The sequence below is a fragment of the Acanthopagrus latus genome, chromosome 12, assembly GCF_904848185.1.
Source record: "Acanthopagrus latus isolate v.2019 chromosome 12, fAcaLat1.1, whole genome shotgun sequence".
NCBI lineage: Eukaryota > Metazoa > Chordata > Actinopteri > Spariformes > Sparidae > Acanthopagrus > Acanthopagrus latus.
This window is the reverse complement of record NC_051050.1, coordinates 13,706,752-13,734,550: the sequence shown is the minus strand read 5'-3', so window position 1 is coordinate 13,734,550 and position 27,799 is coordinate 13,706,752. Positions and strand designations below refer to the sequence as shown.

Genomic DNA, 27,799 nt, shown 5'->3' with positions numbered 1-27,799 from the left:
TAAGCTAAAAGTGTTAGCATGCACCCCATCTGAAGTCAGTGCAGGTCGACTGTGTCGTGGGTGTTAATAACTTCTTTTAAAATCATTTTGGGATCTCTGGGCCTTCAATACACCAGGCGAGTCCCCATCTACCAAGGATGTTTAGGGTAGATGATGAGTGGATTTTCAGATTTGTGTGAACTGTTCCTTTAAAGATATAGCAGAGACAGAGTTCTGCAGCGGTGAAACAGAAGATCAATCAAGGGGCTCATTACGCCACAGATGGATCCGTGACGTGGGTCTCATTGAACTTTGCGCGTGTACTGCGCGTGGCACGCGGCAGCGCAACACTGTGCAGCCATCCAAAGTTAGCGGAGCCCCGCGTGCGAAGCGTCACACTGACCGCCCGGGCCGCTGCGTCGGGCTGCACCTCACATCAGTCAGGTGGCTGCCGCTCCATCACGGTCATGCTGGAGTGCGCGCGCGTGGATTGAAGAGCGCGAGGTCCCCACTGATGCTCAACACCTGCACGTGGCGGAGGACTGCCTCCTTTTTCCTCTGCTCGACCTCCAGCCTCCAGCAGCTCCATCACTTCGCCCGCCAAGCGAGGGAAAGAGGACGATGAGCTCCTCTCTGCCCAAAAGCGAGTCCACCACCTCCCTGCTGAGATCATCGGGGCTCAACCGCAGGTCCGCACACTCCAGCAGCGCTCCACGAGACCACCGGAGCCACCGCGCTCAGCATCCCCAGCATCAGCCCGCCGGAGCTGGAGGCGGCGAGGACGCGGGCTGGACGGAGGAGTGCGAGACGAGCGCGCGGAGACCCCTCTGCCAGCCGAGACACGCGGACCCTCGGAATCAAGGTGACCACCGCGCGCAGAGGAGCCACCAGTCTCACCGGCAGGCGAGTCACCTGGACGACGCCCAGGAGGACGTGAGGCACAGGACGAGCCGGCACCAGAAGGAGCGCAGCAAGCCCGCCAGGACCAAGCACTCCCATCACCACCACGACTCCTCCCGAGGTGAGCCGCCTCCTGCAGCGCATCACCAGGGCGGCTCCCGGCCGGACAGGAGGACCTCTCCGACCCCGTCTTATCCCAAACAGGCGGACGACGCGGATTTCTTCTTCGAGCCCAGGGAGAGAGTCATCAGCGGGTCGTTCTCCAGCCTCAGCTCCGACCCGCCTGCGACCAGCGCCCCGGCGCAGCCTGCAGCCAGCCACAAATCCAAGAGGCTGAGCGCAACCGCGTCCGAGTACGACTCCAGTCTCCATCCCATAGTCAAGTCAGTCTTCGGGCACGTAAGTCCGCACGTTTAACTTTTCAGAAAGCACAAGAGCACGCTATAAGACTGTTTTATAAGCGTTTAGTTCACCAGATTAAAGCATTAGAGCCGTTTCATCACACATTTGCAATTAAGTGAAACATAGAAGTAGATCTAAACAGTGTTTATTGCTCAAAGCTCGTAAGTGCATTGATAAAAGTGGATTTGTCATGAAAGAAGCATCATGTATCCAGACTCTGGCGCAAATGTCGGTACAGCTTGATTTAAGCTGACATTAATTGTTTTGTTATTCAGCGATTAAAACAATAACAGGTTTTATATTACACATTCTCATTTATTGAAAAAAGCAAAAGTTTAAACATATAAGCCTATGATGATAAAACATGAAAAAAATACCATTTTAAAACAACTATCTACCCATGGAACAAGTGAAAATTGTCTAAAAAGAAGTAATATATCTTGCTGAAATGTTACGTTTTCTATGTTTGTCTCTTATATTAAGACTAATCAGATTTTGTGACTGGAAATTAGACATATTTCAGGGCTCCAGTGTGCCACTATTCTCATCGGTGGCACCGGTGTGCCTGAAATTCAGCAGGTTGGCTTAAAAAACATTGTGGCTTGTAAAAATATTTTTAACAAGCAGCGGCTTGGTGCATGTGAGCCAGTTCATTCACGTTTACAATTATTCACTAAATCAAAAAGTATTATTTGTGCGCCTGCATTTTGTGCTGGTGCCCCCTAACTTTTAGGTGCACCTTTACTTCCCATTCACTGTCTCAAGGGGGCTTTGATAAAACTCCTTAAACACGCGTGGAAATCGAAGACAGATGCCCCTCTATAGATGGCTCGGGATGCAACTGGAGCCAATGGTTTATCAATCGCTTCAATCCCAGTATAAGCGGGGTGTCTTACTCCCAGTTCACATTATGTCCAGCGGCGGACCTCAGGATGTTTGAGGGGCAGGGGTGGAACAAAGGGCACCGCAGGGTCACCGCACCAGCCGATGTGTGTATGAAGTGTGTTGCAGCTGGTGGAGGTTCGCAGGTGGGATGCAGGTGAAGCTGGAACCTGTTAAGGCCGCACAGTGTGTGTGTGTGTGTGTGTGTGTGTGTGTGTGTGTGTGTGTGTGACCCCGGTTGGAGCAGATTAAAAATGGATGCGTGCATTCAGTCCAAATCTGGCTCCTGTATCCATCAGCTTCATGACGGAGGGGCTGCAGTCTGTCATGCGTCCCGATATAAATACAGCCGCTTTCATTGTGGCTGTCACCTGAGCGACGGCAGGGGGATCGACTTTCCCTCTGCGTGGAAAACTTTGCAGTGATGAGAGCCTGTCACTCAGACAGAAACAAGCACACACACACACACACACACACACATACACAGGTGAGTAAACCATTTATATTTAGGCACACTTTGAGGTGAAATCGAAACTTTTACTGATACTCTGATGAGCGGCAAGTTAAAGGTGTCTTCATCACGTCTTCCCTGCATCACCTGTTCACCCACTAATGCATCGGTGTTTTCTGCGAGGTTCCGCACGTCTGTGCTCCTCTGACTCGGTGTACCTGCACCGTACAGTAGGACGTCTGCTCCCTCCCATCTTTTTTTTTTTTCTTTTCTTGTTTCATTGAAATCCTTCTCTCGGTGATAAAAAGCTCAAGAGGAGACAATTACCTCCCCGAACGCTAATGTGTTCCAGAAATAACTCCTCTCAATCCAGGCCAGAGCTTCAATCAGTCTTAGGGGTTCCAGCGCGGCAGAAATCCATGCAGCGGTGTGCTATATAAAGTCTGCGGAGCTGCTGCTGCTGCTGCTGACACGTGTGGAAATAGCAGATATTTTGGCAGTTCCATCAGATCTGTATCCGATGATATATTCTCCAGTGAGGGAAGTGCTGCGTTTGCTGTGTATTTGAATGGCCGTGTCGGCACATTTTCCACCAGTTTTTAGTGTTTTTTTTTTTATGGAACAGGAATATGAACAAATAACAGGATTTCTCAGTTGTCAAAACATCCAGTCAAAAGTTTGGCTACTCTGAGGTTTTCTGAGAAGTTAAGTCACATCGGACATCAGATGTCAATGGTCAAAAGAAGAATTCTGAGAGAGCAAGAAAGGCCGACTGATGTCTGGGAGATTTTTGTGCATGCGTGTGTTTCGCACCTGCTCAGCATCTTTACCCGAGCGGTTTGATTTTATTGACCATGCAGTCACAATAAGATGCCTTTTAATGCTCCGTGAATAGACGTGGCAGCCGAATGCAGGGCGAGATATAACACACTCCAAATTCTTTCATTTCCTTTCTTTTTTTTTTTCTTACGTAACATCAAGATCTGCATACAATCCCAACAGGACTCGTTCGCTGCCAGTGGAACAAGCTATAAATAGCCCCAGCCCATCAAGACCTGATTATGAGAGACTGGAGGAGGGCAGAGTAGAGTGGGGTGTTATTGTCTTGGAAAAAAAAAATATCCCATTCTTTTGGAAAACATGTTACCTGACAGAACAGATTTGTGGAATAAAAGATCTGGTTTCCAGCGTGTGGTGACATGTTTCTTGAAGCTACACTCTCATATTCATAGGATGAATCATGGTTACCATGAAGGCTCGTGTGGGGGTTAGAACAAGGACAGATGTGAAAGGTGGTTGCCTTTCTGACAGTGCCTGGATAGAGACTGATTGTGATGTAATGATTCATTAGATAAACATAAATAAACTCTCACTATTTCTGCACATTCAGGCCTTGAAACTCTCCGGGTTAGACCTTGATCAAGGACGGAGCATGAGCAGATTTTTTTTTTTTTTTGTCCCAGAACAAATTTAGATTCTATTTTAAGAGATTCTGAACAATCAGCACATCCTTAGGTTTTTCGACAGCTTCTGTGACCTTCTGCAAAACCCTCCACTAGAAAATCCAGAGATATCGGCACTGGCCTGTTATTTAAAGATGTCTGATATCTGCTGCGGCGATGACAATTTTCCCTTCAAACTGAATTTAGATGAAAGGATATGTGAGCTAACCAGCAGAGGGAGCAAGTACCATTCACACTTATAGGCCTGAACTCAAAGAGAGAGAGAGAGAGTGTGTGTGTGTGTGTGACAGAGAGGAAGAGATTAACGGTCGAGTGTGTGTGTCACATCAGTGAGACAGGAGAAGTGAAAGGGCAGGGGAAGAAAGTGATGGAAGCGAGGCAATTGGATAAATCGGGAAGAGGACAAAAGGAGAAAATAGGAAGAGAGTGAGTCTGCTGGCGGACCTGATGATTGTTATGTAAGACAGAAAAAAAAGAAAAAGAAAACAGCGCTCATCAACTCTCACTTCCCTGCTCCCACCTGACAGCTCTGGAGACAATGTGAGGAAAAGGTCTTGAAACACAGATTAGCCCATCACTTCCTCGCCTGGTTTTTACTGTTACTCATCTCGGCGCTCGCACCCACTGACGTTTCCTGTCTGTATTTTTTTCCTCTTTTTTTTTTTTCTCCCCGTCTCTCTTTCTCTCACCAAATCTCTCCTCCTCTGCTAGGGTCACGCTGACCTTGAGTGGGTGAAAGGAGAGAGGAGAGAAAGAGAAAAAAAGAAGAGAAGAAGAGTAAAGCAGGGAGAGAGAGAGAGAGATCCGGCTGGAAAAGAGAGGGAAAGAGAGCAGCATCATCGCCACAGCATATGCCTCCAGTGCGTCTAGAGTAGAACGGGGCTATTTTTAGACTCCGATGGATATTTTTGTATCCGTGCGCGGCGAGGAAGGAGGTAGAAAATTCACTTATTGGTTAAATCCCTTTTTTTTTTTTTTTTTTGAAATGAGGATTAGGCAGCGAAATGCAAGAGCGTAGCGCGCACGCTGCCTGCGTGTGACGATGCTAAATATTCATGGGGACCTGAGGCTGAGAGGGAAAATCAGTGAGAGACACTGTGAGACAGAGGACAGAGGAGAAATGAGTCAGAGGAAAGACAGCAGAGGTTAAATTGACTGAAATGAGACATGCCAATAGTCCCTCCCCGTCCTCCATTGCTGATGCATTAAACCAAACTAACATGTATCTGAAATAACACCGACATACCAGAATAATCTCCACGAGCGTCTTCTGGTTTGACTGAATTAATGTAACTGTGACGTCTGAGCCCGAGCACAAGAAGATGACGCAAGTGTGCGCTGTGTGTGTGTGTGTGTGTGTGTGTTTTTTTCTTTCACAGCCTTGTAGTGCTCCGGTGACGACAGAAAATGTATGCGCAAAAAAGTCCTCTTTGTTCCCTGTGAGCACGCCGCGATGTAAACACTGCGTTTTCAGAGAAATCTTCCCCACGACGAGATCGCATTTCATTCCACTCGCAGTGAAAAGAAAAGATACACAGCGTCATTTCTGCAAAAGAACAACCCTCAGTTTTTACAGTCGTTGCCCCCCACACCTCTCCTTCAACATGCTGGATGGCTGTGGCCTCAATATCTTCATTAAAAAGCAAGCAGTTATTAGTATTTTCTCTTGCAATGACTTGTTGATGCGTGCAGATTTCTTTCCAGTGAACATTTTGCACATTTTGCACATTTGAAGTTACGCCAGTAAATCTGCGTGTGACCACCTGAAAAGTGGCGCCCCAGTATTCAGAGGATTTTCAGACCAATCTTCTCCTTGTTGGTAAAGTGTGTGTGTGCTCTGTGTGTGAGTGAGTGAAAGAGCAAAAGACAGAGAGAAAAAGAGAGAGAGGGAGAGAGAGAGAGAGAGAGAGAGAGAGAGAGTAGGGTGGGGAGGAATGGATCTCATGCCCGTGCACACTCCAGTCTGACATTATGAGAGCTGACGGCTCCTGTGTCTGACGTCTGATGTGTTCTGAAGTTCACAATGAGCCTCCGGTGAGAGGCTGGCTGAATCATCCGCAGAGCAGCACACTAGAGGAGCCGCAGAGATGCTGAATGGGAGCGAGATGCGAAACGACTCCGGCGTGAATGCGTTTATTAAAATAGCAGTGAATAGACAAGGTCGAACAGGAGAGGCAAATGAGGGATGTGCATGTAGCGCCGCAGTTGGCGACGCTGAAGTTACCTCGGCTGCCGGAGCGGAGACCCGACATGACCGTGTTTGTGCGCGTTGTGCTTATTGTTGCTTCACTCGGATGTTTGACCTTCACTGTGCAGAATGATGTTGGCAGAGTTTGACACCAGAGGGCTGTTTTTAAATTCAGCCACTGAAGGGCTCACCTCAAACCTTAAAACATGCACGTACAAGAGTTTGGAAGTCAGCCATGGTTCAATACACATCATACAAAAGCGTGACGTGGGAACTTGAAACATCCAACGCACGTAGACTAAAGGCTGAATTTTGACTTTTGAATTAGGTCTCTAATGTAACATTAGTGGAAGTTTTGTTAATGATAAGCATCAAACATGCACTTTAGATTAGCTAGATGTACGCACTTTAGCAGCAGCATCATTAAGGTAGTAGATTAAATTTGAATTGAGTTGTATTGTTGTTTACTCCATGGACAACCTTTGAATTATAACAATAGTAAGTTTGTTTGTGTGGTGCTTATGAAAGCCAGGTTAAAGGTGCTTTACAACAAACACAAATCAACAAGAATTCACGATAACGATACATCGCGACCTCCAAAGAAATCAAAGTCAAATTCATGTTTAACTTTGTTCATCGTGCGTCTTGTCTCCTTTTTGGCAAATTAATGACGCTCAAAATACGAGTCAAAGCAGGTAGAGAAGAGTCTGTGACCACAACTGGTTAACTATCCTTTTTTATGGCAACCAGCGATAAGATGCATAACCAGCACCGACGATAACAAAGCAAGAATGGAAAGAAAGGGAAAGGATTTAAGAGAAGAGGTTCCTACACAACATTATCACGTGTGGATTATTAACATGATGCCAGTGATTCATTCATCGATATGAGTATGTCAAAACCAGTATGTCTAAACCCATATTTTGATGGCATAGGAAATAAGGAAAAATAAAACTAAAAAGAACAGTAGAGTAAAATCACCTGTAAGTACATTGTTACTTTTCACTTTCTCACTTTCTCAGTCAGAATGCTTTACAATAAGTGCGCGCGTGTGTGTGTGTGGACGAGAGAGGCTGAGAACGAGCATTTACATGCCCGCTGTGTGTGTGTGTGTGTGTGTGTGTGTGTGTGTGTGTGTGCATTCGCACGTGCTGTCATTTCTTGCACATTTTGCCTTTGATCTGAATCCATGCCCTTCAAGCTTACCATGACTTTGTGCATCTCTACATGTGTGTCGTGTCCATGTGTGTGTGCATGAGAGATAGCCAGAGAGAGAGAGAGAGAGGGGGATGGATGCATGGATGCTGTTGGGAAGAGTGGGGGGAGAGATGTGGCAGAATCGGGGGTAAAAAAGAGAGAGCGTGTGTTATATTTTTAGCTCCATGGCCCCACATCCATGTGTGTTTAATCAAGTGTATGTGTGCGTGTGTGTGTGTGTGTGCGCGGGCACGTTTGGATTAGTGTCTCCAGCGTCTTGCTCAGGGGAAGGTAATGTGCTTGTCCGAACGGGCGTCTTCTGTCACATTGGCATGGATGTTTTGAAACTGTGGAGCGAGCGAGAGTGAGGGAAAAAGAGCAAGAGACAGACGGACGGACAGAGAGAGAGAGGGTGAGAGAGAGAAAGAGAGAGAGAGGGAGAGAGAGAGGGAGTAGAGGGGAGGGAGGAGAGACACTGTAGGAGAGAGGATGGAATGAATAAGCAATCTTGCCTTTTCTACTCCTGGCGCTTGCATCTCGCTCAGATCACATGCATGCTTCCTTCCTTCCTCCCTCGCTTATCTCCGTGTCGTTCCAACCTGTCCTTTTTGTTCTTGTTTACATATTTCCTCTTTTGTCTCACTGTCCCTCCCCCTCGCCTTGCGCCCCCCACCCACCCTCCTCCTCCGGCGTCCTTGCCTCCAGGTCCTCCCCCCCGTAACACTCCTCCGTCCTCTCCCTCCTCCAACCTCCCGTGGCATCCCTGCTCCTCTTCCTGCCTTTTCCCAAATGTCCTCTCACGTCAGCCAGTGACCCACTGAACCCCCTCTCCCTTTTCTAATCACTCCTATTCCCATGCATGCCCAGAAACACATGCCAACACACATGCACACGTGTACACCTACAAACAGCCACACCAACACAGACACAGTTAGAGAGAAAACATAAAACAAGGAGGATTTTTTTTTTTTTTTGCAATGGGCAACTCTGTAAAGTCGCTTAAAATTTTCACCAAGAAGGTAAGGTCCGCTCGGAGGCTTTTCACTCTTTGAATCCCCTGAATGTTGCTGCATGTTTGACTCCCCGACCTGACCGAGAGCTTCTTGACTGGACCCGTGCTGACTGAACCCTGTGCCGCCGACTGGGTGTTCACTAACAAGCTGTCTTGAACTGTTGCCTCGTGTGTTCTGTGTGGCACTGACACCGGAGAGGATTTTGAGATAAAGCCTGCATCTCCTGTTGTAGTTTCAGCTGGTGTTCGCCCAACGCCGGAGCTCACAGTCTTGATTACTGTTTGGGACTTTTGTGATCTCTCCTCTCCTCAAACCCATTCTGCATGAAATTTACGAAAAAGCACCGAGCGGAGCGCAGCACTAATATGACATTTGCATCGGAATGTGTGTCTTTGTAGGTATGAGTCCCTTCTGTGCTCATGGTGCATGGTCGCTCTCCCTAAAAATAAACATTTCAGCCTTTTACACCGAAGTCAGGGGAGTTGGTTGTCGCTGCTGCTTCTTGACCCGCGAATTTGGATCATGCCACCAAACTTTAGAGTCTGTTAAATCCCGCTTACAGGCCAGCTGTTGCACCTGCACCTGCTGGACGCCATCAGTCAGTGGAAATGTGGCGAACAGGTGTGCTGTCTCACTCCATCAGCTCAAACGTACCACTCGCGTTGAGACGAACGCGACGACCCGCAGTAAGTGCTCAGTTGAGGAACGCAAGGGAGGAACGCTCAGAAGCATTTATGCAAAGGCTCAAGAAGACAACCTCCGTCTCTTACATCTGCTGTCCTCGTCGTATAACCGCGCGCTTGAATTGACTCGCAGACATTCCCACAAATAGACTTTTTCCTCCATATCAGCAGCTGCACATCCTTGAGGAAGCACAATGTGACAAGCAACTGTTGATGCCATCTGTGCAACAAAAAAAAGAGGAAAAAATGTTGGAGAAGTTTTTGCTTCACTTCAGCTTTTTCTCCAACACTGTTGGGGTTTTTTTTGTTGTTCTTGTTGGTTATATAACTGCCAGCGCGTGGCTTCATAGTACTTTTCTGGCACGATATACCCACAGACAGCCCTGCTCCATGCATCACTTGGTCAGATTACCCGGTGGGCATCCGTTCCTGTGGTGGGCACTGTAGGAATGCATGAACTGGCATTAGGGCTGGCGTGCAAACAGATGGAGTGTGAAGGTCATGCGTAGAGCATATAACACCGTGCGCATTTTCATGCAGCGCATGTAGGCATATTAATTTTTCATTATGTTTGCATATAAAAAAGCAATCCGAAGACAGGAAATAGCTGCTGCCTGAGAGATTTAAAGCAAAACAGCCCCTTGGTAATTCGCTGTGACAGTCGAGTCCACTCGCTCTTTGCTGGATTTTCCTCCGCTGAGTTGGATGTCACACCGCGGCAACTGAAGACTTGACCGACGCTATCACTTTTTGTAAGCGTGAAGAGATGTTACACTCTAAAATGTGCAATAGATAGTCGCACAAGTCCATTTTCCATCTCTTGTGTTCTGCGAGATATGAGTCGGCGCAATGGCTGGACCTTATCTGCCTTCATTTAGAGGGAGCTCTAAATACTGACTGGCAGTGATCGCCCCGTTTTTAATTAACCTGTAGCTCTCTGTTTAATTGGGATCACTGGCTGTGAAAGCAACTTCTGCCCCCTGGTTGATTGGCTAATTGGTGATTATAATTAAATGCCTGGCTGAACTTTAACCTCATCCTCTGGACAATTATTTTGCAATGTGCACCAAAGAAAAATTTGTCACAGAAATGCAAGTAACTATAGGAGCATGCGTCCTGTGTGTACACTACTACTACTAACACGTGCAGACTGAATCATTAGTTGGAGTCACGAAGCTGTCAGTTAAAAGTTTACTCATGTGGAGCCTGTTGGTCCTCACCGACAACAAGTTGAGTATTAGAGGATCATTCCTGTAAATTTCAAACTGGGTCGTGTTTTTGCAGTTCTTGCCATGAAATATAGATATATAATTGAATTGACCACTTTATTTCGAAACCAGACTGAAATGTTGAAATAATCAACCCAGTCATCAGAATAAATGTTAGCTAAGTACATTTATGCCACAGATTAGTTTTCTTTATGTTGCTGCTTAATGTTTATTCAGTATAAATGTGTCTTTTGTTGAAACGCAGCACTCGTGATCTGCGCTGGTTTGGGAACAAAAAACATCAGTTTAGGCTCAGGAGAACAGTCACAGATGGAGATGGTCCAACTTTTCGTTAAAAGTTGGCTGGAAATGTTCGCAGTTCTTCTCACGAAACACATGTTTGATGTCACCTACACGCCTGGAAACAAAAGACACACAGGTGTCCTTACATATGTCCACTGGTCAAACTGCTCTCAGCCTTATGGCAGAGCCTTGTTGACTTACAATAACATTTGCTACAAATGTCAACTTTGGACGTCAGCATCTGTCTGTCTTGGCAACTGGACTGAGTAATAACTCCTGATTGGACAAGTAAACTGTATGCATTAATATAGAAATTACATCAAATTTGAACTGTTAAGTTGGTCTCTAATTTGTGACCAATGACTCTTTGGCCAACTGACCTTATCTGTAATAGAGCTTCCCCTTAAGATTAACGTTCACACTCTAATTTAACATTTGAATGCTGCACAGCTTTTTTTCTCTTTTGCATTTTTATTCGTTCTGTTCCGGTATTTCCGCACAATTGGCAATAAAGATCAGACTCCACTAATATTATTAGTATTATATAGGGTAGTCATGATTAGGATATTTAAATCGATCAAAATGAGCATTCCATTTCAACAATTACATTCGAATGCAATATCGATGACCAGGATAAAGTACAGCTGTTTCTAGAATTTTATGCTGGTGGTTTCACATTGGAGGTGAATTGGATGTTAGCCTTTTCTAAAATTCACATGTTCAGTCCATGTTTGTTGCTATTTTCTTTTGGTCATTAAAATGTTGCTCTCCTGCTTTCTGCATGCAAAGGGAGGCACGCACCTCTATTAAAGAAAGCTGATTTGATAAAATAAGACATTCGATCTCATTTCATCCGATGAGTCACTTTATTCAAATTAAGGATTTTTTTCTTCTGGGCTCATTATGTTGGGGGGGTTTTTTTGTACTTTTTTAGGATGATGACATCATAACGAACGAGGACAGACATTTGAAGCTTCATTCAAAAACCTCAATAGAAGCTTCAAATGGAAAAAAAAAACATGTCTGTAAAACATGAAATGAAGGCTTGGTTAGCGTTCTGTTGTGCAGGACACATTCATGGATGGCATCAGTTGCTTTTGTCAAAACAAATTACGACCTCCTACCTCTGACTCAGGTGCTTTTCCTCCGTCATGACTGACCTGACTCCGCACCTCTCTGTGACTGACAGGCATATGTCTGTTGCCTCCATCCCACCTCCCTCCTCCCTGTTGACTCCATGCCGCCACAAATCTGAGTCACGGTCTCTACCCCTGTCTTTGCCCCATGCTCCCATGTCTGGCCCCCCTGCCCTGGATGCTGCTCCAGGACCAGAAGAAGAACTACAAAGCAGTGCAGTCCTGTGAGGAGGGGGGCTCTGGGGGGGCCTATCTTGAGCCGCTAGTGGCCCTGGCCCAGAACGGAGCCAACATGCACAACGTACTGGGGCCTGCATGCATCTTTCTACGCAAGGGCTTCGCTGAGAGCCGGCAGGCTGTACGTAAGTCCAGACAATATCATGTGCATGCATGCCGAGAGATTAGCACACGACACAGAAACACGCGCAATAACAGGAACGTGTGGTGAATGCGTGTCGCCTTCTCACTGTAACATCTGCACTTACAGCATGTGAACGAGCGTGGTGGAACTGGGAAGATGGTATTTTTAGAATGTTAAATCATTACTAGGATGAAGTCTCCTTGAAAGCTAGAATGCCGAATGCAAGGGAGGGTGTGTGTGTGCGTGTGTGTATGTTTATGCATGAGGCTGGGGGTTGGAGGATTATTACAGCGGGGTTATGCTGATGGCAGAAATGCGCCTTGCACCACGGTTATTGTTCCTTGTATTTCCAGCAGTGACACAATGAAGAAAACAGTGACGCTGAAATCCTCAGAGTAGAGGAACGACGTGTCACTGGTGCCTCTGGTGACGAGCTCACGTGACTGTTCGTAGAGGATGCAGGGCTTAAATTCAGTGGACTTGCAAATAAGGGAACTGTTGCATACTTTGCATTGTCTCTGCATCCACACACGACTACAAGATCTTATACTCCGTCTCATTTCTGCTACTTCTATCACCAGCACCTACTGTGTTATCTTTCGACAGACTGCCAAGGGGCTGCATGTTTTCCTCATCAGGTGATCTCACCGACGAGCTCTTCCTCCCTGCATGGAAGGAAACCTGCAGATTCTTGGCAGCCCGCGGCACACACCCGCAGTCGCCCTATTTATTTATGTCACGGCATCGTATTGTGCGAAGAATGCTGCATTTTGGCATGATTTGAAAACATCCACAGTTTTTTTGCACTCTAACCGTACACTCTGATCCTTCACAGGACCGAGAGTTGAGGCCCGAAGAAATGGATGGTAAATACAGACAAACAGAATTGTTGACAATATTGTGGAGACATTTTCTCATCTCTCTCACATTTATTCATCATCTCTCTCTCTCTCTCTTTCTCTCAGAGCTTCGTGAAGCATTCAAAGAGTTTGACAAAGACAAAGACGGGTTCATCGGCTGTAAAGACCTGGGGAACTGCATGAGAACAATGGGCTACATGCCGACAGAGATGGAGCTGATCGAGCTGAGCCAGCAGATCAACATGAATCGTAAGTAAAACTGTGCTGTGAGCAAATTTATAAAAAACTTATTCATGATTTCAATGTCTTTACAGCCATTTTTTAAACAGTATTAAGGCTTCACCATCACTATTCGTCAGACGGGGCTTAAATATAGCTAAGTCTCTCTGTCTCGGAGAATACCCTGAAGGTTGACCCTGCCTCCGCTTCTCAATTTGTCCAACAGTGGGAGGACATGTTGACTTTGAGGACTTCGTTGAACTCATGGGGCCCAAACTTCTGGCCGAAACCGCCGACATGATTGGGGTGAAAGAGCTGAGGGATGCGTTCAAGGAGGTGAGGAAAGACAGACACACGCGAAATAGCAAATCGAGCGTTGTACAACAGCCGTATGGTCAAACAAATTTCTCAGTGGGCTGAAAGAGAGTCTTCAGAGGGGATTAAAGGAGCTGAAAATACTTTTATTTTGGTTGTCTACTAGAAATTGTTGATACAGTTCAATTGTTCATTATTCTTCTTGCCCTCCCAGTTTGACACGAACGGTGACGGCCAGATCAGCACAGCAGAACTCAGAGAAGCAATGAAAAAACTTTTAGGACAACAGGTACAGAGCTGTCTGTAGAGTTTGTCCGCCTCTTTGTAGCTCTCCATCAATCTCGGTGTCCGTCTGAATCTTGTCTGTTTACTCCTTCACTTGTGTAATCTGCCAGAATTTGTGCCACGGACATTCACACCTCTCCCCACATCCTGACTTTTTCAGGTCGGACACAGAGATCTGGAGGACATCCTGCGAGACATTGACCTAAACGGAGACGGGCATGTGGACTTTGAAGGTAAAGAATGTGACAGAATACTTTGCGTTTTCAAACAGCATAACACAATTTTTCACTGCATGCAGAGCCCGGAAATCAGCCATGCCTAACTAATACCTTTCTCTGTTGGTGGGTTTCTATTTTCAACCTTCTCTCTCCCTCTCTCTCTCTTAAACACGCACATACTTGCACACACATTTTCAAGTATAAGCAAAATCCCAACATGTGTGTGGCTGATATCCCCACCCTGCTGATAGTGAGGTGAGGGGATGAAGGCAGTAGGTCTGTCTGTCAGATTATCTCTATACCAAGGGATTATGGCACCTCATAGATTACCCACAGAGAAAAAGATGCATACATGCTGTCAGGGATAAAAATATCAGAAAGTGCTGCTGTTTTCAGCAGCGCAATAATTTTCATTTTTGCTCCGTTCTAAAGGGAAGTTTGCAATTGTTTAATTTCTTTCATTATAACCTGCCAATCAGTGTGTTTTACGCTTTTAAAAAGACCCACTGCATGTAGAAAAATAGTACCACAGAACAAAGTACAAACATCACATGTAATTAATAAACATTAATTAACACTTGTGAGTGATCTGTCCCAGTTACCAAATGTGACAACAGTCTAGCATACTACAATAATTAGCTTTAAATAACATTGATCTTGCATCAGTTGATAATTTGGCATCTTAGACGCAACAAGCTGTAATCACAAAATTCACATGTAGTAAACTTGGTATACAGGCTATTCATGTACTGTATATAATATAATGAAAGTGTTGGAAAACATCATTTTTTGGTCTCTACCAACACCTGAAGGGAATATCTGACTGCTACATGCTCCACTAGCTTCCCCAGCTAGTCGCTGACTGTGTTTATCTATTGTTTGGAGCTAAGAAGTCAATATATAGTAGCTGCATGTTGCTTCTCTAAATAATGCTTTGAGACTGGTGACAGTGGCGATATGGTTTAACTGTGCTAGTTACTATTAGTGCGACCGAAGGCGAGTTCAGAAATTACTTTATAACATTTGGGATTAAAAAGTGGATTTATCTTCACTCCCGTTAATCAACCTGACTGCAGCAGTGATCCACAAAGATGACCGTCATTGTCGGGTGTGCATGTACTGTAATGTTGACTGCTGACTGGAGCTGGAGAGAAAATGTAGTGAGAGGAGAAGAAGAGTGGTAGGAAGAGAGGGAACCAGAGACTCTGGTGAGTGCTGACTTCAGTGAGAGCTTTACCCAGATTAAAAACACAGTCACACAGACAGCCTTGGTGCGCTCTGCTGCTAGCTAATTTACGGCTAATGCACAGTAAGGTAATCTGGCTCTTTTGGGCGCATACACAATTCAACAGGTATTGGGAATGAACAAAAATGATCCTGTGGTCAAACTTGCTTCGCCACTGGGGAACATTATGCAACCAACCGTCTGATGTGACATTTTAATGCAGAATTCTTATGTAGATCTTCAGTTGAATGAACTGAAGTCATGCTTAGCCAGTATTTTGCGCTTAGCAAGTAAATAGGCAACACATTTTTTGACAAATTGCTGCTGTTCAGTTCTCAAATCAACTTTTCCGCCCATCAAAAACCCAAAAACAGAGTCACAAACTCTCAACTAGCACAACGTATATCCAAGCCTTCATATCTCAGAGCAGTTCTGCCCATTTTTTGCAGCATCGTATCATTTTGTGGAAGATTTCTTTAAACTAAAGCTCTGTAAAACAATCTGTCCATTTTTTATTTACTTCACAGAATTTGTGCGGATGATGTCTCGATGAATTCAGAGCTGACGTTTTAAAACACGACATGGACTCTTTGTCGGTGTGGGAGGACGAGAAGAGGGACCAGCATGGACCACTGAAGGTTCTTGAGCTTCTGAACTGTCAGTGAACGAGAAAACAAAAACATATCAACCCTGCCCTGAAACTGCCACGCTGAAGCACAAAGGCTGACGACTCCAGCCAGGAGCAACACTGTTGATTATATGCTGCTGCTGTTTCTTAGAGCATAAACAAAACCAACAGCTGCATTTCTGACTTTTACAAAGTATATTTTGAGAAGCATATTTTCCTTAAGTAATAACAACATTTCTAATGCTGGTATGGCTGTTGTCTCACTGGGAAATGGGTATTTAGCACAAAGCCTATAATCATGTTAATAAATGTAGCAACTAAGCAGACACATTTTTCGACTACAGCGGTATGCCAGCAAACACCCGAACCAATACAGAACATTTGTTTTTATAACGCTGAGGACATATTAAGCACAAATCCAAAATGGCAATATGGAGATTTTTTTTTCATGTGATCCTGTCAAAGCTGTGTGTTTGTGTTTTGTGCATACTGTTGTTTCTCTTAACCTAACACTGTAGGTTTATTATGTCTCTCAAGGCTACTGTCCGACCCTGGTTAAGGCAAGCCAATATTTGTTTTGTAATGATGTGTAATGTAGCACTGATGCTGTTCTTCTGACTTTATTAACATTATGCCTATCTTACTGTGATATATATACATATATATGTAATTTTCAGTGTGCATAAGACTCCTTCAACTGCAACAATACTTGAAGGAAATCCTCTCTAGGTACAGTGAGTTGACTACTGTGATAGGCCTTTTTTTTAATTACATGTATGTTTTACTTAAATCTCAACACTGCTCTGCAAGAATACAGGCAGAGTTTGACGGATCATCCTTAGGTAGATGGCCGATGGAGCGTCAAAACTATACATGAAAGAGAGGTTCTGTTAACGCTTTAATTTTTATTGGAGAGCTTTGATAAATGTTGTTGTCTAAACGGGCCTTTGTGAGTCTACTGAGTCTACCGAACAGTCCTGAAGTGATTTTCACTTTGGTACAACATTTACACTTTTAACTTCGATACCTCAAAATGAATTGAACAATCAACCTCATCCACAAACTGCCCCTATAGTATAAATCTCTAAGACCAATTTCTTTACCCTCTTACCTTCATGATCTATATTTGTAAAGAAGTAGAATTAGCTTCTTTATGCAAAAAGCCAAAGAAAGTTTACAAAAATTTATTTGAGTCTTATTCAGTGTCGTAAGTGTACGCAGCATGCTTTTTGAAAATACGACCCGTAGGGTTATATTCTCAAAATGGCTGCTTGAAATGCTGGTTGGTTCCCGGGGCAGCTAAATCAATAGGTTGACTGTTTCAAAATGGACATGGGGGTATTCAGTATGCATGCTATAAAGTCAAGGTGTTCTTCTAAAGGGAAATCTTACTTTGTCATTTTACTTGTCTTAACTGTGTGAAACTATGCATGCAAGAAACAACTTCAATTTGTAGCAGAATATATAAAAATAAAGGTTTTTATCTGAACTTGAGTACAGAAGTGATATCTTTAACATGTGTGTGTTGGGAGTGTGACCTCTTGTTTGAGGGAACATTGAGGACATGAGTTTGACGGCCACATTATGCAGACTGAGGTGAAAATAACCTGGTACCCCCCAATGAAAATGAGGTATCTGGAGGGCAACACATTCTGATCTACTTAGGTTGGATTCAATAATGACTGATCTGCTTAGTTTGGATTCAATCATGACAAAAAGATTTTTATTGTGAGTGAAGGTCCAGGGGTTGGCCTCCAACTGTAAGGAGTCAAAGGTTAACAGACGATAAAGTGCTTAGCTAAGCTGACCAGCATGCCAAATGGTGGAAGATGCCCAACACAGGTCAAACCCCTCTTTTAGTATATTGGATAATTTGGCAAAGAGACCAATCAGAAAAAGTGTGTGCACTGGAGAAGGGACTCTAAAAAGGCCCTCACAGGAAGAAACTACAGGTGACACTTAGTAGGTCTCCTAAGATCGAAGGCTAGGAGTTCTGACAGGGCAGAGGGCAAAGCATTTTGGCATAGCTTTTTCCATAAATTTGATAATATTAGAAAGCGGCCGTTTGTGATCGGCGCACAGGGCTCAAGATTCTGTTTCATTAAAGATTGCTCTATCATTCCACCCAGCCTTACCTCCTGACACATTGGAGGAGGAAAGCCCAGAAACTACAAAAACCAAACGCCACCGAATTCTAAGCTCTGATTGGATGACAGCTCTACATTAATATCTAGTGATGAGCAGTATTGGGCAGGTTACTGAGCTAAGACAACTTCATTGCCTTGTAAATTTGTAATTATCATACAGAAAACAAATCAAACTCCACATACACTCAATACAACTCACCAGGGTATGTTTCCCCTGCACAACCATCTTTGGATTGTTTAAAGGTCCCATATCATAAAAAAACACGTTTTATCTGGTCTCTACATATATAAACTGGTCCTCCCTGAGCCTGCCAACTCCCAGAATGAGGAAAACAAGTGATTCCTGCTTGGTCTCTGCAGCCCACCCACTGGTAACATGGCGCTCCTACAGGTTGTTCAGATTCAGCTCCTGTCGTTACGTAACAAATGGAGTCATTATCATAGGCCAGCCTCCTCTGCGCGGTGATAGGAGATATCTGAGAGGGGGGCGTTCATCCCCAAGGTGAAGTTCGGTGTGTCTAGCAGTGTTTCACAATGTCGTTGCTCAAAGATAGACACGCAAATAGTTCTGTTGTTGGTTGTAAAAACCATCATAAGTGCCTATATCCAGCTACAGAACAGCAGAAGAGACAGTGGTTGTGTGTCATTTTTAAAGACAACGCTCGGTGCGTGTTAGTTTGGATGTGTGTGTTAACCACTTCACATCGGACTGCTTCAGTAACTTTGCCTCGACACTGACCCTGGTAGAAGGATCAGTCCCAACCATACCAGACCCAGCAACTGCACCCGAGCCACCGAAGAGCGTCGCTGCGGTTTAATAGTATTAACAGTTGCCTACGAGTATGGTGAAGTCAGCTGGAAATCGGCTAACTAGTTAGCTCGGCTTCAGTCCCCTATGCAATAGAGTTTGAAGCAAGTTTAATGTTAATGATATTACGATGGAGCTTGGTTGTCACAGTAAGAAGTCTGGAAATGTGCAGACTGGAGAGAGAGACGATGTGAACAGTGCAAAAGAGTGTGGAGACTGAGTTGGAGACAAACACAGCTTTCGCTACCTGTTAGCCATTAGCTTCATGGTAATAAATGTAACAACACATACAAACAAACTAACATTATTCAGACTCACTAACCATTTGTAAACATCCTGCTGCAGCTACAGAGTCTGTACTTCTTCAGGCGCCTCTCCTTCTGGGTCAAACTGGTATGGTTGAACGAAAAAATCTCTGCGAGCCATAGCGATACATATATACATCCACCGTAAACATTAGCGCATGCTACCGCTAACGCTAGGGGCATCCTCTCCCTGAAAGTGACATAGCAGGAAGGGCTCTCCAAGTACAGGCTGACAAACATAGCTCATTAGCATTTAAAGGTGCAGGCACAGAAACAGACTGCTCTGAATAGAGCTCTGTAGAGCGACATTTAGACAGCTGAAATTCAGGACCACGGATGGGTTTGGGGCAGTGCATATCGAATTACAGAGCTGTTGGACCTCTGACAGCTCTGTGAAATTGATGAAAAACAGTATAATATGGGACCTTTAAATAAATCCTCAAGATATGACAATATTCCATCTCTACACTCCATTTTCTCCCTCTACTGATGTCTGACTCTCTGTTCCCTCTCCCAAACTCCGCCTGCCGTGCCTTGTCGTCCCTGAGGACACAGTCTTGGCCAAAGCCGCTGTATCACCTCCGTACTGTAGCTCCTGTATTCAAACTGACCTGGAGGCTGTATTCAGTCCCAGTTCAGTGTCCAGCCGCATTCACTCTCACCTCACCTCCCTCACCTCCCACCCCTGTGGTATCTCCCCCTGTGATTCTAGTCTAGGTCTAGGGTCACGGAGCCATGTGAGCCACTTAACTAAGAGTATCTAGCAGCAGTGGTTCATTTCTCTGCTGATATGCTGCTCCTTTATATTTTATGGAACTACCTTCAAATTGAATTTCTTTACTAATTACTCAACAAAAGAGTGATTAATGACATTACCCTGGGCCCCTGACAGTATTTTCTATTAGTCAACCCAGCTCCATCAAAGGGGCTTCGCCTCCAACATTGCCAGCGACACTCACATCCTGCTTCTTCTGCCTTAAACGCATGTTAGAAAAGAAAGAGACACAACAAGATGTTGTGGTTTAACAACCAGTCAGGCTATAGCCTGGTGGTATTTGCTGACTGATAGCTAAATTTGATGTACAGTAATTGAGAATATTACTGTACTATTACTGAGTTACTGCACATACTCCTCCTTCCCAGAGGCTAGTCACCTCCTGATGGCCTAAATTAACATCTGCACAACTTCGCCTATAGCTGTTCAGTTGCATTAAGAGGTGACTGCAACAGCCGTTGCATGTGACTTGCATAATTTAGATCTTTATCATTTCTTGAAAGTAGAATCTACATACAGTTTATGGGGTTTTTTGTATACTGTATGTATTTTCATGATAAATAATACATACATAATAAACAAACACTCAAAGGAGAGGGCGTTGACCTATGTTTAAAAACAAGATTGTGAATAAATTAGAGGTTATGATGATTAGACTATATGGATTTGTCACAGGAGGCATTTTGAGCAAAACTTCAAACTTGCTATGACATTATTTGGATTGATGGAGAAAATTAAGCCCCTCAAATCCAGCTTGATCTGCAGACAAGACAGATCCAAGTCTATGATGTTCATGTTTAAAAAGCCAAAAATTCACTGGAAGCATCATTAAACATTTCAGTGCGGTTTATTAACAATGAATAATGTATCATACTGAGTCTCGTATGAACAAATTAGGAAGACAACAAATGCATTCCTGACATTTACAAAAATCTGTCATCTGTAGTAGAATTTAAACCATTGGTAGTATAATTCCTCATAATATGATCCGCTATTATTTGTGCCTATCTAAAGTTCATACAACAGATTGACTTCACCTACTTTCTGATGGGACCGACTGTAATCAGATTACTGCCCACGTCCGGTCAACAGTGCAGTGACGGCAGCCCTCATTGGCCACCTGTTGCCATGACGACTCCTAACAACTCTGTCTGTGGCCGCGGCGCGCTGCTAAAGCCCTGTAAATCCTGCAGCACCGAGTCAGAGATCCCCGTGCTTCATCCGGGGCCGTCCAGATGGAGGAACTACCTCACCGCCTGTCACCTCAATCCTCCTCCGGCACAGGAGTAGGACGGTAAGAGCAGTTAGTCCCCCCAGCTAACACGTTATTAGCCGTTAGCCTAAGGTCAATGGGAGCATTTTCTCTTTACTTCACTTCTGAGCTAGCATGTTAGGAAATAAACTAATTCAATGTCTAGCTAAACTTCCTAATAAACAGTAATTCATTTGAGGTAAGTAGACGACGATTCAAATGCATGTACAATTATTTGCTGTTAATTAAAGTAAATTAACTCGAAATAAACTAGCTTAAATGCGTTGCTCTCAAGTTAGGTTTAAATATGGCTAAGTGAAACTACATAACGACCTCTTACTGCACATTAGCTGCTATAATCCTGTGTTATGTATTGGTGTCCCTCTGCCTTCACTTACAACTACTCTAATTTAATTGTGGAAATGGTATATCCCAATAAACGAAGGTATTACTCTGAATTCGTCATTACTCCAGAACAAGTCAATGTTATTGAACATTTTGAGTATTTAGTGGTATAACAGCTGAATTTTTAGCATTACTCAGCTTTTTTTTCTTTTTCAATCAATTACTAAATTTGTAACTCAAACAATTCTACATTAAACACTAGTCAGCTAAGTGGTGAAATGAAGTCATCTCCTCTGTGTATTTACCAGCTATGATTTTGCACAGGAGTTACTCCAAATGGCTGTCAATTTACAGCTGAGAGCAACGCAGGCTGGAGTCGCTCCTAAGTATGCTGTCCCAAAAAAATGAGGGCGATTTCAGAAAGGAGTCACATATCTGAGTAATTCTGAGTCTTTCAAAACATGCACTTGTACTGTGGGGAAGTGCCTTACTATCACTGTCTCTTTCAATAACAGATATCCCCCCTCAACAGTAGACCACTTAGTTCTGATACCAAGAAAACTGTACTATGACATTATGGCAGGGGATGCTTGAATATCTCATTACTATTTCAATCAAATAATTAGATAATGATAATAAATACATGAGATTGTGTGTGTGAAAACCAACCTTGTATGTAGCTCATCAGCAAAGTGTGATGTTGCTCGAGGGGTTATTAAAAGTCAGTCACAATACACAACACCTGAAAGTGAGCACAGGGACTTTGTACTTTTCTTGACTGATCCTGTTATTTTGTGCTCTCTTTTTCAGGCGCAGACAATGAGTCACTCCTGATGTACATTTCACCGTCAGCTTCAGGGACGGCGACTTCAGACGGATCAGTAGACTGCTGGTTTCGTTGTGGTGTACAGTCTCTTTGCCGTCTCTTCCTCTGCTGAGCAGCATGACTTGGTTACATTTTCTTAGCATCTCCATCACTGTGTGGTTGACCCTTCTGTTCGCCTTCACAATTGTGCCGGCTGTACTCGGAGTGTCTATTGGTATTCGCAGACTCTACTTGAGGACACTTCTCAAGATATTTGAGGTGAGCTTTTGTCTGTTTAATGTGCAATATTAAAAGAACGGTGCAAAATCAAGGTCCTTTGTATTCATGCTGTATGTTGTCGGTGAGTGAAAATACACTCTCTTGATTACATATTGTAGACATGAGAGAAATATCTTACCTCCAAACTACTGCAGTAATATATTTAAAGCCTTTGAGATTAGCCCAAAACAGATTTGTTGCAGTGGTAATCTGACTGATTTTGAACAAAATGCATTCCCTGTTGCATGGGACCCCTGGGTTCTCCCATCTCAGAGGGACTGTTAGGGCAATTTGATGCCACCCCTTCCTCAGAGAACTGGATTTTGGGACAAGCCCCTGGGAGATTAGACTTTTAGCCATGGGACTAACATCTGAGGTGGTGAAGGTACAGCAGGGAGAGCTTACACTCCTGGGATGAAGTCCCTTTGAATTGTTTCCTTTGGGCCCTGGATGAGGCCTGTTGGAGCCCCTGGAACTGGTCAATCCGAATCTGAAGACTGCCTTTCTGCAGGCTTTTACAAGGAGGCTAGGAGAAGCTGCAGACTCTGTGTGTGTGTGTGTGTGTGTGTGTGCGCGTGTGTGTGTGTGTGTGTGTGTGTGTGTGTGTGTGTGTGTGCGTGCGTTTGCGCACACCTATTATGAATAGTTTTGTTTCTATGGGCTACAGCCCTTCTGGCATCCACACTGGTGCTTTAAGTCTCGTCTCCAGAGACTGTGTAGCTTACTCTTGCTTGTCCAACTTTAAAGTTTGTTTTCTAATTAGTTGACTCAATATTTCTTCTCTTATACTAGTGGGCAACGTTACGGATGGAGATGGAAGCAAAGGAAAAGAATCAGCAACTCTATAAACCTTATAGCAGTGGTAATATGTTAAAAAGTTATCAGTCATTAACACTCATTATACCTGTATTATTCTTACCATGAACTTGTCTTTTCTTCCTTGTGTTCTCATCGTAGGAATCATAGTCAAAGAACCACCATTGTCTCTGCAGCAGGGGATCCAGGAGCTCCGGGGTTCTGCCAGCTGTCTGCACTCAGAGCCCGAGTTTGAGATCGCTGACATCTTCTACTTCTGCCGCAGAGGTGTGGAGAGCATCGTGGATGACGAGGTGACTAAGCGCTTTTCCGCCCAGGAACTGGAGACCTGGAACTTACTGACTCGAAGCCACTACAACTTCCGTCATATAAGTCTGAGGCTCACTGTCCTCTGGGGCCTGGGAGTCCTCATCCGCTACGGTATCCTGCTGCCACTCAGGTCAGAGCAGCACACAGGCAGGTTTATGTGCTATTCATCTCAGACTGCAAAAGCTGTGATTGGGTGAAAAACTGGTTAATGTTGTGTCAACCATATGTCCTTTTTTCTGCAGGGTTACCCTTGCAGCCACTGGCATTACTCTGATTATAGTCCTGACTACACTGGTGGGCTTTTTACCAAGTAGAGAGTAAGTTCCCCCTGATTTTCATCACAGTTCAAGCACCTCTTTTGCCAATGCAATGGTCATAAATGACAAAGAAAAGCAGGAGATCATTTCATTTAAGACGTTGGAACCAGCAAATGTTTTGAAAATGGAATGAACTTTAAAAATGACTGAAATTATTATTTGATATCAAAGTTAATACTTTCATAGAAACCAGTTTTCTTTCAGTCTATCCGCGCTCTGCTGTATGTCTACAGGTTAAGGTTCTTCCTGACTGAGAAGGTTCATGTGATGTGTTACCGCATCTGTGTCAGATCTCTCACAGCAATCATCACCTATCATAACAGGTACAACATATTTACTATTCTGCAGCTTCCTCAGTGACACATTTATTGAATACATTATGAATACCAGAAGAGTGATATTCACACGTGGACAGTTTCCTAAATGTCTCTATTTAATTAAATATAAAGGCAAACACAGAACTTTGTGATGTAAAGATGCCTCATTCAGGATTGGCTATTTGTTGGCCTGTCACAAAGCTGTGTGTGTGTGTTTTAAACAAACTTGTTTTGATTTCAGAGAGAACAAACCAAAGAATGGCGGTATCTGTGTGGCCAATCACACAACACCCATTGATGTCATCATCTTGGCCAACGATGGCTGCTACTCCCTGGTACAAAAGATCGTGTTTCTCTATGAATGATTAATAACTCGGCTTTTCGAGTATAAGAGATGAGTACAGATTGTGTCTTTCAGCTGAACTTGAGTTGAACTCGTCTCTCAGATCGGCCAGGCTCATGGAGGGTTGCTGGGAATGGTCCAGCGAGCCATGGTCAAGTCCTCTCCTCACATCTGGTTTGATAGATCAGAAGTCAAAGACAGACATCTAGTGGCAAAAAGGTAACACTGCAACTTCTCTGTATTTGCAACAAGCACCACTGTTGCTCCATATGGCACATTTTTGCAACCTTGCTCTAAGAATGTGTTACAACAATGTTTTCTAAAGATGTAACACATCAGCATTCAGTCTCTCTTCCATCTAACAATGAACTTTACAGTGAGCGTTTTAACAACAAAATGTAGACCAGGAAACATGTAGCAGCTTGCACACTTCTATCAACCTTGGCAGTGTTGTGTTTAAAGGCATTTACGAAAGCAGCATACTACATTTCTTTTCATGTATAAGCGCTATAGTGAACATAATTATAGACCATGAATATGAGTATATAATCACAATCATAATCAGTGTTTCTATAATAGCCGCTTTTCCGATTTGTTCTGAATGTCATTGGACTTAAACTCTTGAAGTGAAGCCAATGGAAAGATTTGTATTTTAAATAATTAGATCTCTTCTGCTTTGTATTTTTTAGGCTCAGTGATCATGTTGCTGACAAAACCAAGCAGCCCATCCTGATCTTCCCTGAGGGTGTGTATGGTGCTCTAATTCCTCAAAACACACTGTAGAGCCCATTTTCTTTAGTGCTGAAGAAAGCTCCCCACTGTGTCTCCCACAGGTACTTGCATCAACAACACATCAGTGATGATGTTCAAAAAGGGCAGCTTTGAAATTGGCTGCACCGTCTATCCAGTTGCCATTAAGGTGGGAAACTTCTCTTTGTCTTTTTTTTTTGCTTCCATGCTCCTACCTACGCCTGATAAATCAGTTCTTCTGTCTTGCAGTATGATCCTCTGTTTGGCGATGCTTTCTGGAACAGCAGTAAGTTCGGCATGGTGAATTATCTGCTGAGGATGATGAGCAGCTGGGCCATCGTCTGCAGTGTTTGGTACCTGCCGCCAATGAACAGAGAGGTGAAACTCAAATCCAGATAAAGAAATGCTCAGTGTCTTATCAAAGCAATCACATTCTCAGGTTGTTTATTATATCCACTGGAGTAATTTTTCCGCCTTTTCTCAGCCTGTTCTATTTCATTGCCTGTGTGTAGGAAGGGGAGGATGCAGTGCAGTTTGCCAACAGAGTAAAAGCAGCCATAGCTGCACAAGGAGGATTAGTGGATCTCATCTGGTGAGTCAGTAGTAGGTTTCTATCCAAATGAAGTGCAAAGAATTTTTCAGAGAATGCAAATTTATCCATGTTTCCATCTGTTGTGCAAATAATTATAGTTGGTTCATCGAGACAAACAGTAGGTGTGATAATTCTGCAGTTAGGTTCCATGACTGCAGAAGAAGTGGGCACAAGAAGAACAGCATACCAGAGCTAAAAGTGCACTAGGCAAACCTCAAATAATGGCAAGAAATGAGAGATAAAAATATTACATTTATATTTGTTTCATATGGGTAATTTGAGATCTCATGATTTTGTCTGGTGCCATTTTTACTCTGTTTCCTTTACACTTTATCCCATTTTTCTTCAATCGATCATCAAGTTTCCCTCCTCAGCGAAAGTATCTTTGACAAAAACTTTGCAGTATTACGCCCCAGAGATGTAATTGCGGATATTCCCTGCATTTTTTGTGTAAGACGTAGCTCTGTTTAACACTGTGTTGAGCCTGTTTTAATACTGTTTTCTTGCTTGTGTGCTCTCAGGGATGGAGGGCTGAAACGAGCAAAAGTGAAAGATGCCTTTAAGGAAGAGCAGCAGAAACTTTACAGTAAAGTTCTTGTAGGTGAGCAGGAACAGGGGGACAACAAAAGTACAGAGGAGGGAAATCCAGAGGAGGATAAAAGCTGTCATGGTTCAGCAAATGGACAATGATGACACAGTGAATGTGCAGCGTTTACATCTCACGCAACGACAGCTAATGTAACGATGAATGTGAATCTTTATAAATAGGAAGTTGATAATTACTGTAACTATGTCATTTGCATTTTATGTTTTGATATTTATGTTTTTGTACTGTAAAATCTACATTTATTAACATTGTATAATGTGAAATTTGAAAAAAGTTCAAAATTGGCTATGCCATTGTTTGACTGTTGAGTTTGTAAAGATAAGCAGATCATTGGTTTCATGCCCTGATTGACTGTCATTCAGATTTTTAAATTCCTCTTTAAAAAAGTAGGTTCTCGTGTGACATAACTGCCATATTATGTAAATGTGCCACACTGAGGCTATATGAGAGGTAGAATTTTAATCATTTATTTAAAGGAGACACGTTATGCTCATTTTCAGGTCCATAATTTTATTTTGGGTTTCTAATAGAATATTTTAATATGCTTTAATGCTCAAAAACACATCAGTTTCCTCATACTGTCCAGAGCTGCAGCTCTGTATACCCCCTCTGTCTGAAACGCTGTTTTAACTCCTGTCTCTTTAAGGCTTCGAGCTTCTGTTAATGCAGACTTTTACCTTTTTACACATGCACAAGAACCTATATGTAAAACACTGAAGGAAAGGGGAAAAAAACGGCATAATTGGTCCTCTTTGAAATATTTTATCGGTCGATTGGAACAAATGGTTTAACTCAAAGGCAAGAAGAGTCTCTAGAGGGCAGAATGATTTTTGTTTCCTTAGCTGCAAAAATGTCTGATCCTCGTGGCTGAAAGTGTTGTTTTTGTTTTTTCTTCAGACACAATCATGGAAGAATGCAGCCATGCTTTTGATTGCAACTGAATGTTTCAATGTAGAACTGAAATTGTGACAACCTTAATCGTCTGAAAACAAACTTCATAGACCAAATGAACATTTTCTCTACAAAAGTCCTACTGTGACCTTTTTTTGTCTGCCTCTTCTTTATTGCCATGTGAGCCTGTTGTATGTCTGATTAAAAATGTTTTTCAAAAAACCT

At 43.6% G+C, this 27,799-nt stretch overlaps 2 protein-coding genes and 1 long non-coding RNA gene across 8 annotated transcripts; 2 read left to right on the top strand and 1 right to left on the bottom strand.

Annotated features, from left to right (window-relative positions):
- The first annotated feature begins 320 nt into the window (after positions 1 to 320).
- Positions 321 to 17,405, top strand: cabp1b (calcium binding protein 1b). Of its 3 annotated transcripts, none has more exons than XM_037117876.1 (8): positions 321 to 1,278; positions 11,996 to 12,163; positions 13,002 to 13,032; positions 13,132 to 13,275; positions 13,472 to 13,581; positions 13,775 to 13,849; positions 14,006 to 14,078; positions 15,816 to 17,405. In XM_037117876.1, the coding sequence occupies exons 1-8, from the start codon at positions 601 to 603 to the stop codon at positions 15,839 to 15,841; spliced, it is 1,305 nt and encodes a 434-aa protein (XP_036973771.1). In that variant the 5' UTR covers positions 321 to 600; the 3' UTR covers positions 15,842 to 17,405. The 3 variants fall into 3 exon arrangements, with proteins under 3 accessions (XP_036973771.1, XP_036973772.1, XP_036973773.1); XM_037117878.1 differs by lacking the exon at positions 321 to 1,278 and adding an exon at positions 7,793 to 7,874; XM_037117877.1 differs by lacking the exon at positions 11,996 to 12,163.
- On the bottom strand, positions 15,779 to 21,097 carry LOC119030362. Its single transcript, XR_005078245.1, has 2 exons — positions 20,993 to 21,097; positions 15,779 to 15,943 (listed from the first exon to the last, which is right to left on the bottom strand). It is a non-coding gene; the product is annotated as an uncharacterized LOC119030362 (long non-coding RNA).
- Positions 21,091 to 27,796, top strand: LOC119030360 (glycerol-3-phosphate acyltransferase 4-like). Of its 4 annotated transcripts, none has more exons than XM_037117874.1 (14): positions 21,091 to 21,245; positions 22,359 to 22,632; positions 23,425 to 23,494; positions 23,590 to 23,887; positions 24,000 to 24,074; positions 24,308 to 24,397; positions 24,633 to 24,726; positions 24,838 to 24,953; positions 25,424 to 25,479; positions 25,568 to 25,653; positions 25,734 to 25,862; positions 25,969 to 26,076; positions 26,598 to 26,677; positions 27,581 to 27,796. In XM_037117874.1, exons 2-13 carry the CDS (start codon positions 22,492 to 22,494, stop codon positions 26,637 to 26,639), a joined length of 1,305 nt encoding a protein of 434 aa, XP_036973769.1. In that variant the 5' UTR covers positions 21,091 to 21,245; positions 22,359 to 22,491; the 3' UTR covers positions 26,640 to 26,677; positions 27,581 to 27,796. The 4 variants fall into 4 exon arrangements, with proteins under 4 accessions (XP_036973769.1, XP_036973767.1, XP_036973768.1 ...); XM_037117872.1 differs by having other exon boundaries at positions 21,092 to 21,245; positions 25,997 to 26,076; XM_037117873.1 differs by having other exon boundaries at positions 21,092 to 21,245; positions 26,598 to 27,796.
- Positions 27,797 to 27,799: the final 3 nt, after the last annotated feature.